The 13,727-nt window shown below is 39.2% G+C and overlaps 1 protein-coding gene across 4 annotated transcripts in view; it reads right to left on the reverse strand.

Annotated features, from left to right (window-relative positions):
- The window catches only part of tbc1d16 (TBC1 domain family, member 16), a 144,892-nt gene that overhangs the window by 34,681 nt on the left and 96,484 nt on the right, over positions 1 to 13,727 (reverse strand). For all 4 annotated transcript variants that reach the window (XM_043714802.2, XM_043714800.2, XM_043714801.2 and 1 more), the window contains one exon: positions 3,347 to 3,493. In XM_043714802.2, the coding sequence (XP_043570737.1) occupies positions 3,347 to 3,493 (147 nt within the window). The remainder of the gene's footprint in view (positions 1 to 3,346; positions 3,494 to 13,727) is intronic.

Here is a 13,727-nt window from a genome sequence, read left to right on the forward strand (position 1 = left end):
AAGCTTTTTGTCTTGGACGATGTTTTGCTCATTATCCAGGTTCTGAAATGGAGTTTTAACTTCAGCTTACAGGCTGCAGGCAGACAAGCCCACTGGATGTGCTTTTCCAGCCAGGTTTGGTGATGGAAGAGACTAACTTTAGGGAACCTTTTTCAAGCCATTTCCCTGTGTAAGGTGAGCAGGAGTTCTTGAAGAGGCAGTTCTTGAAGAGGACTGCCCAGTAGTGAAGAAAGCTGCCAAGACTCTCGTCTGTTCCTATTCCAAAAGAGAAACGATTGCGTCAAACTGCCCTGTCTATGTCCAGGTTTGAAGCTAGGAATTTCCAAATCTCTGAATCCTGTCCCCTTCATCTCTTGCCGAATGGTTGCTCCCCTCTCACTATAGCTTTACGAGTGGCCCTGCCAGGAGTTGAGAACTCCAGATAGCATTGCTCTCAGTTTCAATGAAACAAATACTCAAGCCTTTCCACTACAGCAAGATGGTAATCCATGGAAAGGCCTTCTGAGTAGAACAAATCAAATTAAGAAACTGTGCAGAATAGCAACTGTGGTTGGTATAGGTTTAAACATCCAGTTAGTAGCTAAATTGAAAAGCTGCTAAACACATCTGAACAAATCCCATAAAATGGGAGGTTTGCATCTGAATCAACAGAATTGGCCGTGTTTTTAATCTCAAGCTAAGGTAAAAGTAAGTGAAGCTGTATTTTAATTCCTTTTTTACTATGATAGAAATGAAGGACTCAGACAGGATATTTTCGACGGCAGGATTTTAAGAGTCACTGGGTGGCATGGTGGCCGAGTGGTTAGCACTGCTGCCTCTCAATGTCAGGGACCTGATATATAGTAAAATTTACTCTGATACAATACATGGTTTACATTGAGTATACTAATGTTTGGACAAATAAAAACAAAAAAAAGAGTCTGATGGCAGCAGTTCCATAACTTTATACACCCTTGTCAAATCCATTTTAGTTCAGAATAATGCAGGCCAGTTGGACTTGTTTTGACAACAGTGATGACTAATGAAATCAGAAGGCAGTATAATTTAGATCAGCTAAATCAGCGCTGAAGTGAATCTTAATTCACCAACAGTTAAACAAAATCTTTTTAAAAGTTCTTTTAACAACAGTGTATTCCACCTAAATAACCACATCCAATCAACACTGCCACATAAATATTGCAGATAATATACAGATACAGCAATTATAAAAACATTGGCTTCAGGTTTTTACTGTTGCTGCACTTGGCAGTCTGTAATTTTCCACTCACTGAAATAAATGCAAAACAAATCAAAGGCTGGCAAGCAAAAGTGGAAAACTCAGGCTGCTAAATCACATTCTAAAACACATACCTACTTAAAAGGCTCTAATTGAATTTTAAGAATAGGCACTACCACTTTGTCAATCTAGGTGGTCACTGGAATATTGTAATTATGATTTTCATTCAGTTAAAACAAAGTAATCACAAGCAATCCCCATATATAATGCATGCTATTTTTAAAAGAGTACCATATGTCCAAGCACAAAAGGACCATGTTTAAATGGGGAGTAATAACACTATTCACATGGAAGTTATTTTTTAAGCTTCAGTGTACAGAAACAACTTCTGAAGGGGAAGTCCAGTAAAAGGGCACAAACTCTGCAAATCAGAGATGGGACACACAGAAGCAAAATCAGAAGTGCTAAATAAGGCAAACGTAGGATATGGAAAATCTGGAACTCTTCCCAAAAGGCTATGCAAGCTTGGTCGCTTGAAAATTTGAGAAGACTGGTGTCAATCTTTGTTAGGCAAGGGCCTCAAAAGGAAATGATCAAAGTCAGGTAGATGCAATCTAGTCAATTGTGCTCAGAATAGCAGAACAGGCTCAGGAACTGAATGACCTATTCCTAATAATGTGTGCTTTTTCCCAGCACACACAGTGGGCAGCTGGCAATGGCACTAGCAAAGCTTAAGTTCCAGCACAGCCCAAGCACAGTTCTGATCAATACACTCTCAGATTCAATTCTTTCTCTAGATTGTCTGTTGGTCTTTACTCAATAATTTCTAATAATTCAGTTGCAATTTGGAAGTACTATATATGATATATATGAGCATCAACTTGTTCCTATATTACTGCATGAGACATATTAAGATCACCAATATAGTTAAGCACCTGATTACTTGCCCACTTTTTTAAAAAAGTGCATATGCTTCTTGTTTTAGATTTTCCTCTCTTAGCCACACTACTCACTGACCAAAATAATGTTCAATGACTTGTTTTTCCATTTTGAGAGGAAGAACCTAGTGGGTGCATTGATATGCAAATTTCATTGATGCCTAAACATTCCATTGATTCCAGTATTGAGAAACGATGGTCATAGTCAATTGCTTGTAGTGCATATTTCATTTGTACTTTTGGATAAATATAAATAACTCCACTCTTTAAAAGATACACATTTGAAAATTAGGACAGTTTGGTAGTCAGATGAGAATTTGGCTAAATATATCATAAACCAGGGTAAAAGGGACAAAATAATTTAGTGTTACAATCAGTGTAAATATAATAAAATACTGGCTGATCCTACATGCTTCAAAATTAAATCAAAGTAAAATGAAACTAATATCTTTAACCTGTTCATTTTATAAAATAAACAGATGATGTAACTCACAATGCTTTTAATAAGAATATATTTGTTAAACACATTTAATTTCACTTTCTATGCATTATGAACACCATAGCAAAATGAAATGAGATTAAGCATCTGCACAGATGGCTTACAGCACTTACATTTACTAGAATGTGATTATTGCAATTTAATAACTGTAACTTTCAAGCATCCTGCTCTGTTTACAATATCTTGAACATGAAATAATTTTTTAAAAAAATGAAGCAAGGGACTCAACTCTGCTTAACTATCATTATACACAGTGATAAAAGAACAGAATAAGAGCTCTAGCATAATGTCAAAAATACTCTGTCCGTATTGCTCCAATATCCATGAATGCATTTACAGTTAAGGCAATTAATTCTGTCACAAGTTGAATTCAGTGGAATGCTGGTTACACGAGTGAACAAGGCATACCAATAAGGTATTGTTCATATTGTTTGTTTTCTTTGTGCAGAAGGGGGAGGTTGCAAGGAATTTATGTTGTAAAGGAAACTAAACAAACAATCCATCATTGCATTAATAATACAGCTGTATCAAGACATTTGAACAACCCCTTAATAGGCCCCTTAATTTTTCACTACCTTCAGTTATATCAAGAGGTATTTAAGTAGTGGGATAAACTCAATGGAAAAACATACATGTTCAATCATAATTTATAAACAAAAACACTTCTTTTTAAAAAAGAAAACTGGTTCCTACCTTCCTTAAAACAATTTCCCCACTCATATGCATGGCCAGGTTGCTGAAATGAAGGAGCATCTGGTCTGTTGCTAACTGCTGTTCAATCACGTCATCCCCATAAATCACAACAATGGCCACACAAACAAACAGGTGAAAGTAGTCAGTCTGCAAGACACATATACAAAGTGACTTCATTAGCAGACAGAAATCTCAGATACACTCTAATCATTCACCATTGTAAGTATCAGATTTGCAAGGGTGATAGCCATTTCTCTGACTTACCAATAACTAAAATAATATCAACATTTTGCTGTACTTCTTCACAATCAATGGTCACAATATCCTAAACATCTCCCTATGAAGAATACTTGCCCTTAGTCTACTGAAGTTTGGAGAGAGGATAATTTTAGGCCATGTGCACAGCTAAAACAAATACAGCAGAAACTTTTCCTCCTCTTCCTCATAGGAATGGACATCTTTGCTTTCATGCAAATTTACTTATCAACTGCCGTGATCTTTTTAAGTTTCATCCATGAATGTAAAGATTCATCTTGAGACACAATCCAGTCATTGCTAGTCAGGCTAGCTCTGAAATTTACTATGTTGTTATTGAGTATACTTCAAATCTTTATTTCTGTGCAAGGAATGTAAGTATAACAACTACCATCAAAAAAAAGACAGTATTAGCAAGTTTACATAGTTATTCATAAAAGGTGCAGAGTATTATTTTGTTCAAATGCAGCAAAGAGAAATACTCATGATTGTGAAGAACAGGTCAACTAACAAAAACTAACACAGATGAGAACAGACATGAAATTTACATGGATCCTACTGGTACATTAGTCAGATAAAAGTTTCCTTCACTGTCGCAAAACATTGGTTAAATTGCAGATTAAAATCATTGAACAAAATGTCATTTGTAAAGTTGTAGAATTTGTTTTATAATATTGAACTATAAGTATAAATGTTTTATAAAACTATTTGGAAACAACATTTTTGCCTGGCTGAAGTTCATTCAAAATCATAGTTGTTCTTTAGTATGTTGAGTTGGTATGACATTCTGATACAGTACTGTCCAGAAGTTCAGTAAAGAATTCAGTTACAATTGCTAGGCCTTATTACTTCTTCAGCCAACAATCACGAGTGTTGTGAAGGAGTATTTGTGGAAGGATGATTTCAAACCCAAACTTCAAAATAATTGCATTGAGAAAACCTGGAATTGATAAGCCTTGTGGAAAACGAGGCTATTTAACCATCAAGCTGTCACACCTGAATAAAAGCCACAAGTACAATGATGAAATGCTCATAAAAATAGGAAATTAAATTCAAATATTGAGAAATTAAATTCAAATATTAAATTCAAACATTATATTTCAAATTGGAATGTTGGGTGATATTCAAGAGTTCAGGGATTTGGAAACTTTAGGGGTTTACAACTGCGTAATGTCATCAGCTGGAGGTAGAAGAGGAAATTTGAATAAAAGCAAATATAATAAGTTATATTAACGATTTATATAAAACCAAAATAGAGCAACGGATAGAGTACTGCATTCAGATTTGGGCTCCAAAACTTGAGGAAAGATCTTAAAACAGTAGAGACGGAGCAGTACAGATTCACTTGGTGTGCAAAGTAATGCAAATATCAAAAAGAATCAAATAACTAGGACTTTTAAAAAAAAACTGGTGAGATTATACTGTCATTTGAAAGAGTGCTTAAATTATGCATAGGACATATTAGGTAGAGAAAAGTACTGAGTAATTGAGGGGTCTAGACAAGGGAACCTAGAAACAAAGTTTTATACTTTGCCACATCTACATTTATAAGAAAGCAAGGGTTGAAGGATATTAAGAGCGATTTCTTTGCACAATCAAAAGGGCCTCAGCAGCTAGTGATGTAAAAAATTCAGCTCGGATTCTTCAAGATACTCATTAAAATGTACCACTTTGCCTTTCACTAATAACTCATGAGGGTCATGCCAAAATAATGCTTCTGTGAAATTCTTTTGGACATTCTACTGTATTATCTCTCCCTTCACGTAGCACCCTCAGACTGAGAGTTACTGATATCACTATAGGGTTCCAAGAACTCTCAGCCAATAGGAACTGAAACCACACTACTGGTGTTATTCTACCCCTACCCTAGCCAACATAAACTGACCCTTCAGCTCTACATTAAAGGCACTCTAGAATTCCAGGCTGTTGACAGCAGCAGGTGGATGAGTACAGGATTAATATACATTATATAAATTGAAAAGTTAGAAAATGGTGGGGAAAAGAAATAATGTTTCCTCGAAATTAAGGTTTTCAATTGTTAGAAAGATTTGTTCATATAAAGCTCTTTGCAAACTGCTAAACCTGCATTTTATACATATTTTAAATAGATATATGCTGCAAAGATGATCATTTGGTAGCCATAAAACTACTGAAATGAACTTTGATTGAGCTTGACTATTTCTATTAGAAAAACTAATACCGATTGATCTGGACTTCCCTGGAATTAAAAAAATAATTGTTTGGCCTGCAAACTCCATGGGCTGGGTAGGAGATGTGCCTCCCCTAGTCAGGCTAAGTCTGAGACTTGGTTGTGGAGGAAAACAAACAGTTGGTGTTGTTACGGTGGCAGATTCAATATTGGAATAAAATGCACATGCTCCTCCAGAATTGCATGGAAATGTTTATGTTTATACTGCAAACAAGAAGAAAATTTGACACACGAAGTTGTGTTGTGGCCAGACAACAAAGACAGGTGTTATTCTTGTCAGAGAATGTAGAATTCTGACTGTTCTTAAAAGCAATATTTAAAACTCAATGCATCCAACATACTGATGAAAAAGTGTAACCTTTGCTTTTTTTGAAATGGAAATAAAGCAGAAACTATCAAAGACTGGTGACACTGGTGGGAAAACAATTGGTAACAGTTGAAGCATGGTGCAGAATATTAACCAGGAGGGGAGAAATAAACAGGTGCCTCATATTGCATTCAATAACAATATTACAATTCAAAGTAAAAAATCCCACAACAGGTTATAACTCCGAAAGCTAGTGTGCTTCCAATTAAACCTGTTGGGATGATGACCTTGGTGTTGTGTGATTTTTAACTTTGTACACTCCAGCCCAACACCAGCATCTCCAAATCACAATTCAAAGTGATTTTTTTTCCTGTCGTACTGTTCATATTCATTACTGGGGAATCCAATTAACATATCAGACTATTAACAAATTCTGACTGAGAAATAGAGTGCCCCTAGCATATGCAGATCGTACTGATATTTCTACTCCTCCACTGCTATTTAAACTCCTCATTTTGCCACTTCAGTCAACCATCTCAATTGACTAAGTTTTGTCAACAAATTCTTATGGCTGGTTCCTCCTTTTTAAGTCCTGATTGGTGAATCAAGATGGGGCATGGTAGCACAACTCTTGGAAACGTTTACTACAATGGTTATTCTGTCATTCCAACTGCTTGAGAATAATTGCCTATTATTGAATTTGTCAGGAAAGAAAAGAACATTTTAATTTCAAAACGTGAAAACATACCATTTGGTACGAAATAGTACAAACAGTCAGAGTTGTCTCTATTTTACAGCATCTTTATACAGTCATACAGTCATAGAGATATACAGCATGGAAACAGACCTTTCGGTCTAACCCGTCCATGCCAACCAGATATCTCAACCCAATCTAGCCCCACCTGCCAGCACCCGGCCCATATCCCTCCAAACCCCTCCCATCCAAATGCCTTTTAAATGTTGCAATTGTACCAGCAGCCACCACATCCTCTGACAGCTCATTCCATACACGTACCACCCTCTGTGTGAAAAAGCTGCCACTTAGGTCTCTTTCATATCTTTCCCCTCTCACCCTAAACCTATGCCCTCTAGCTCTAGACTCTACGACCCCAGGGAAAAGACTGTCTATTTATCCTATCCATGCCCCTCATAATTTTGTAAACCTCTAGAAGGTCAACCTTCAACCTCTGACGCTCCAGGGAAAACAGCCCCATCCTGTTCAGTCTCTCCCTATAGCTCAAATCCTCCAACCCTGGCAACATCCTTGTAAATCTTTTCTGAACCCTTTCAAGTTTCACAACATCTTTCCGATAGGAAGACGACCAGAATTGGACGCAATATTCCAACAGTGGCCTAAACCAATGTCCTGTACAGCCGCAACATGACCTCCCAACTCCTGTACTCAATACTCTGACCAATAAAGGAAAACATACCAAACATCATCTTCGCTATCCTGTCTACCTGCGACTCCACTTTCAAGGAGCTATGAACCTGCACTCCAAGGTCTCTTTGTTCAGCAACATTCCCTCGGACCATACCATTAAGTGTATATGTCCTGCTAAGATTTGGTTTCCCAAAATGCAGCACCTCACATTTATCTGAATTAACTCCATCTGCCACTTCTCTGCCCATTGGCCCATCTGGTCAAGATCCTGTTGTAACCGGAGGTAACCCTCTTCGCTGTCCACTACACCTCCAATTTTGGTGTCATCTGTAAACTTACTAACCATACCTCTTATGCTCGCATCCAAATCATTTATATAAATGACAAAAAGTAGAGGACCCACCACCGATCCTTGTGGCACTCCACTGGTCACAGACCTCCAGTCTGAAAAACAATCCTCCACCACCACCCTCTCTGTCTTCTACCTTTGAGCCAGTTCTGTATCCAAATGGCTAGTTCTCCCTGTATTCAGTGAGATCTAACCTTGCTAATCAACCTCCCATGGTGAACCTTGTCGAATGCCTTACTGAAATCCATACAGATCACATCTACCGCTGTGCTCTCATCAACCCTCTTTGTTACTTCCTCAAAGAACTCAATCAAGTTTGTGAGACATGATTTCCCATGCACAAAGCCATGTTGACTATCCCGAATCAGTCCTTGCCTTTCCAAATACATGTAAATCCTGTCCCTCAGGATTCCCTCCAACAACTTGCCCACCACCGACATCAGGCTCACTGGTCTATAGTTCCCTGGCTTGTCCTTACCACCCTTCTTAAACAGTGGCACCACGTTAGCCAACCTCCAGTCTTTCAGCACCTCACCTATGATTATCGATGATACAAATATCTCCGCAAGAGGCCCTGCAATCACTTCTCTAGCTTCCCACAGAGTCTAGGGTACACCTGATCAGGTCCTGGGGATTTATCCACCTTTATGCATTTCAAGACATTCAGCACTTCCTCCTCTGCAATATGGACAGTTTGCAAGGTGTCACCATCTATTTCCCTCCAGTCTATATCTTCCATATCCTTTTCCACAGTAAATACAGATGTAAAATACTAGTTTAGTATCTCCCCCATTTCTGCAGCTCCACACAAAGGCCGCCTTGCTGATCTTTAAGGGAGCCTATTTTCTCCCTAGTTATCCTTTTGTCCTTAACTTATTTGTAAAAAACCCTTTGGATTCTCCTTAATTCTATTTGCCAAAGCTATCTCACGTCCCCTTTTTGCCCTCCTGATTTCCCTCTTAAGTATAATCCAACTGCCTTTAGACTCTAAGGATTCACTCGATCTATACATTTCCTTCTTTTTCTTAACCAAACCCTCAATTTCTTTAGTCATCCAGCATTCACTATATCTACCAGCCTTTCCTTTCACCCTAACAGGAATATACTTTATCTGGATTCTCGTTACCTCATTTCTTAAGGCTTCCCATTTTCCAGCCGTACCTTTACCTGCGAACATCTGCCCCCAATCAGCTTTCGAAAGTTCTTGCCTAATATCGTCAAAATTAGCCTTTCTCCAATTTAGAACTTCAACTTTTAGATCTGGTCTAACCTTTTCCATCACTATTTTAAATCTAATAGAATTATGGTCGCTGGCCCCAAAGTGCTCTCCCATTGACACCTCAGTCACCTGTCCTGTCTTATTTCCCAAGAGTAGGTCAAGTTTTGCACCTTCTCTACTAGGTACATTCACATACTGAATCAGAAAATTGCCTTGTACACACTCAAGAAATTCCTCTCCATCTAAACCCTTAACACTATGGCAGTCCCAGTCTATGTTTGGAAAGTCAAAATCCCCTACCATAACCACCCTATTATTCTTACAGATAGCGGAGATCTCCTTACAAATTTGTTTCTCAATTTCCCTCTGACTATGAGGAGGTCTATAATTTAATCCCAAAAAGGTGATCATCCCTCTCTTCTTTCTCAGTTCCACCCAAATAACTTCCCTGGATCTATTTCCAGGAATACCCTCCCTCAGCACAGCTGTAATGCTATCCCTTATCAAAAACGCCACTTCCCCATCTCTCTTGCGTCCCTTTCTATCCTTCCTGTAGCATTTATATTCTGGAACATTAAGCTGCCAGTCCTGCCCATCCCTGAGCCATGTTTCTGTAATTGCTATCATATCCCATGTTCCTAACCATGCCCTGAGTTCATCTGCCTTCCCTGTTAGGCCCCTTGCATTGAAATAAATGCAGTTGAATTTATTAGTCCTACCTTGTCCCTGCCTGCGCTGACTGTTTGACTCGTTTCTGTTCTCAACTGTATCAGTCTCAGATTGACCTCTTTCCTCACTATCTCCATGGGCCCCACCCCCCCACCTTACTCGTTTAAATCCTCGCAAGCAGCTCCAGCATATTTCCCTGCCAGTGTATTAGTCCCCTTCCAATTTAGGTGCAATCCATCCTTCTTGTACAGGTCACTTCTACCCCAAAAGAGATTCCAATGATCCAAAAATGTGAATCCTTCTTCCATTCACCAGCTCCTCAGCCATGCATTCATCTGCCCTATTCTCCTATTCCTACCCTCACTAGCTCATAGCACCGGGAGTAATCCAGATATTATTACTCTCGAGGACCTCCTTTTTAAATTCCTACCGAACTCTCTATAATCTCCCTTCAGATTCTCAACCTTTTCCCTTCCTATGTGGTTGTTTCCAATGTGGACAATGACCTCTTGCTGACCCCTCTCCCCCCGAGAACATTCTGCACCCTCTCGGAGACATCCTTGATCCTGGCACCAGGGAAGCAACACACCAGTCTGATTTTTCGTTGCTGGCCACAGAAACGTCTGTCTACACCTCGGACTAGAGAATCCCCTAACACAGTTGATCTCTAGGAACCCGACGTACCCCTCGCTGCATTGGAGCCAGTCTCAACACCAGAAACTTGGCTGTTCGTGCTATGTTCCCCTGAGAATCCATCCTCCCCTACATTTTCCAAAACATACTTGTTTGAAATGGATACAGCCACAAAAGACTCCTGCACTAGCTGCCTACCTGTCTTACCTTTCCTGGAGTTAACCCATCTATGCATCTGAGACTTTCCCCCATTCCTATAAGTGCCATCCATCACACACTGTTGCTGTTGCAAATTTCTCATTGCTTCTAACTGTCTCTCCAACCGATCTAATAAAATTCGCAACCAACAGCATTTATGGCAGATTTTTCGTTGCTGGAATCCGCTGGAATCCTTAAACTCTCTTTAAACTTTAGTTCTTTTTAATTAAAAAATATCTAAGAATTTATGAATCAAGTCTAACATGAAATTCTACTCAGAACTTGCCTAGTTTTTGCACAATTATTTTGGCATTTCAGTCCTGCTCAATAGATTGAAATTAAAGCTATCACTGTCTAAAAAGGACAGCAGCCCAAGCAGTTATTTAATTAAGCCAGCAGACAGCATTTACAGAAAGAAATGTGATATTATGCATTTTTATCTGTAGAATTCACCTTTTTTACTGAACAGTAGCAGAATGGGGGCTGGATGGTTGGTTTACAATGCAGGGTGATGCCAACTGTGTAGGTTCAATCCCCTGAGGTTACTATGAAGAACTCTTTTAATCCCTTCCCTCGCCTGTGATGACCCACAAATTAAACCATCACCAAGTGTCATCCTTCTCGGATGGGAGAGCAGCTCTATGGTCCTTTGGGACTATGGCTACTTTACCTTTACCAGAGCAAGATAGCACCGCACAGTTGTTTGCAAAGCAATTTCACCAGAGCCACTTTGCATCAGTTAGGCTTCTGCAGTGGAAGAAGAATTAGTGCTAGTTGGGGTGAACTATGGTTCATAAAGATTAATGACTGACAAACTATATTGCTGAATTGTATATATAAACTGAACATTTAAGTCATCCACAACTTAATTGAATAATGTCTGGTGGTATATCCCTCCAGAGAAGAGGAGAAAAATAATCTGTTTTAGGTTGTCAATGCATCCACCAACATACTATCCTGACCACACAATGACCAAAGTAGTGCGCAACTTTGTTTAAAGATGCATAACAGTCATTACTTGAGAAGTCGAGAGTATGGTGCTGGAAAAGCACAGCAGGTCAGACAGAATCCGAGGAGCAGGAGAATCGACGTTTCGGGCAAAAATCCTTCATCAGCACACTCTTGACTCTAATCTCCAGCATCTGCAGTATTCACTTTAGCCTGATTACTTGAGAAGTGTTAAGTTCAGCTATTTGCAAGAATAGAAGAAATGAGCAGTAGGTCAAATGACCCTTCACAACTGTTCTCCTTTCATGCCCAAGTCGAAAACACTCTGTCTTGAATATACTCAACAACTCAGCATCTACAGCTGTCTGAAGTGCAGAATTCAAAATGACTATGGCTCCTTCCAATTCAACATCTATGCGGCCAAGCTCTTTCATTTGCTTTTATTAGTCACCTCTCATTTCTCTAAACACCAGCCAATTATAGATTCATTCAACTCAATTCTTTTGTATTAGGACAACCCTTTCATTCCAGGAATCAGTCTAATATCTTGCATTCACTATAAGGCAAGTATTTATTTTCTTCGTTACAGAGACCAAAACTGTACTAAATTCTTAAGGTGTGGGCCCATCAAACCTTTATACAACTGCCGCAAGATTTCATTAATCCAATTCTCTGCAAGAAATGGCACGTACTATTTTTCTTTTCAATTGTTTTCTGTGCCTGCATTTCAATACGTTCTGGCGTTTATTGTACAAGGCCATAACACCAACATTTAGTTTAATTAGTTCTGAAGTAGAGTACTGGAGAGATACTGGAAATTTGAAATAGAAAAGAAATTCTGGAAATACTCAGCTGTTCAGGCAGAGAGATTAGATTAGATTAGATTCCTTACAGTGTGGAAACAGGCCCTTTGACCCAACCAGTCCACACAGACCCTCCGAAGAGTAACCCACCCAGACCCATTTCCCTCTGATTAATGCACCTAACACTATAGGCAATTTAGCATGGCCAATTCACCTGACCGGTACATCTTTAGACTGTGGGAGGAAATCGGAGTACCTGGAGGAAACCCACACAGACATGGGGAGAATGTGCAAACTCCACACAGACAGTTGTCTGAGGCTGGAATCGAACCTGGGACCCTGGCGCTGTGAGGCAGTAATGCTAACCATTGAGCCACCATGCCGCCCTTAGAAAAAGTTAACATTTCAGGTTGAGATTACCTTATAGCAGAAATACACATAACAGGTTTTGAGCTGTGGAAGGGGAGGTAGAAATAACAAAAGACAAGATCTGTGACAGGATGGAGGAGAAGAGGCATTAAATGACAAAGGTTATAGTTTCGCACCATTGAAAAAGTTCTGTTCTTCCTCTCAGCGATTTCCCCAAATATACTCCATCTGCTGCCATGTTACTCAGCAACCTAATCAATGTAGATTCCTTTACAAATTCCTTTGTATCTTCTTCGCAGTTTATTTTCCCATCCAGCTTTGTTTCAACAGCAAACCTGGATTTGGTTCCTCTATACATTAACACAGATTTGAAACAGTTGAGGCCCATCATTGATTTGTACAGCAACACTCAACTGGCTGAAAATGAACTGTTTGCTCCTACTCTCTGCTTTCAATCCTTAACCAATTATCCATCCATACTAACATATTATTTCCAAACTCAGGCAATTTATCCTGTGTGAGACCTTAGTGAATGCCAGAGGAGCCAAATAGGTACTTTTCATCAGTTTTCACAATGAAAGACACCAGCAGCATACCAGAACTTCAAGAGAGTCTTGGCGGAGGTGAGTATTGTGACCATCACAAAGGAGGTGCTGGGGAAGGTGAAAGATCTGAAGGTGGATAAATTCCCAGGAGCAGGTGAACTACACCTCAGAGTTCTGATAGAGATAACTGAAAAGATTGTAGAGGCATTGATGGTGATCTTTCAGGAATCAATGGGGTCAGGAAGGATCGCAGAAAACCAGAAAACGGCTAATGTAACAGCCCCGGTTAAAAAGGGAGAGAGGCAGAAGACAGGAAACTATAGGTCGGTTAGCCTGATCTTGGCATTGGTAAGATTTGAGAGTCCATTATTAAGGATGAGATCGTGGAGCACTTACACGGTAAAATAGGTCAGCATGGTTTTGTCACAGAGAGGTCATGTCTGAAAATTCTGTTATAATTCCTTGAGGCAGTTATGAGCAAGTTAGCTGAAAG

The sequence above is a fragment of the Chiloscyllium plagiosum genome, unplaced genomic scaffold (assembly GCF_037043375.1).
Source record: "Chiloscyllium plagiosum isolate Xiang-an unplaced genomic scaffold, Cpla_swu_hap1 HiC_scaffold_25, whole genome shotgun sequence".
Classification (NCBI taxonomy): domain Eukaryota; kingdom Metazoa; phylum Chordata; class Chondrichthyes; order Orectolobiformes; family Hemiscylliidae; genus Chiloscyllium; species Chiloscyllium plagiosum.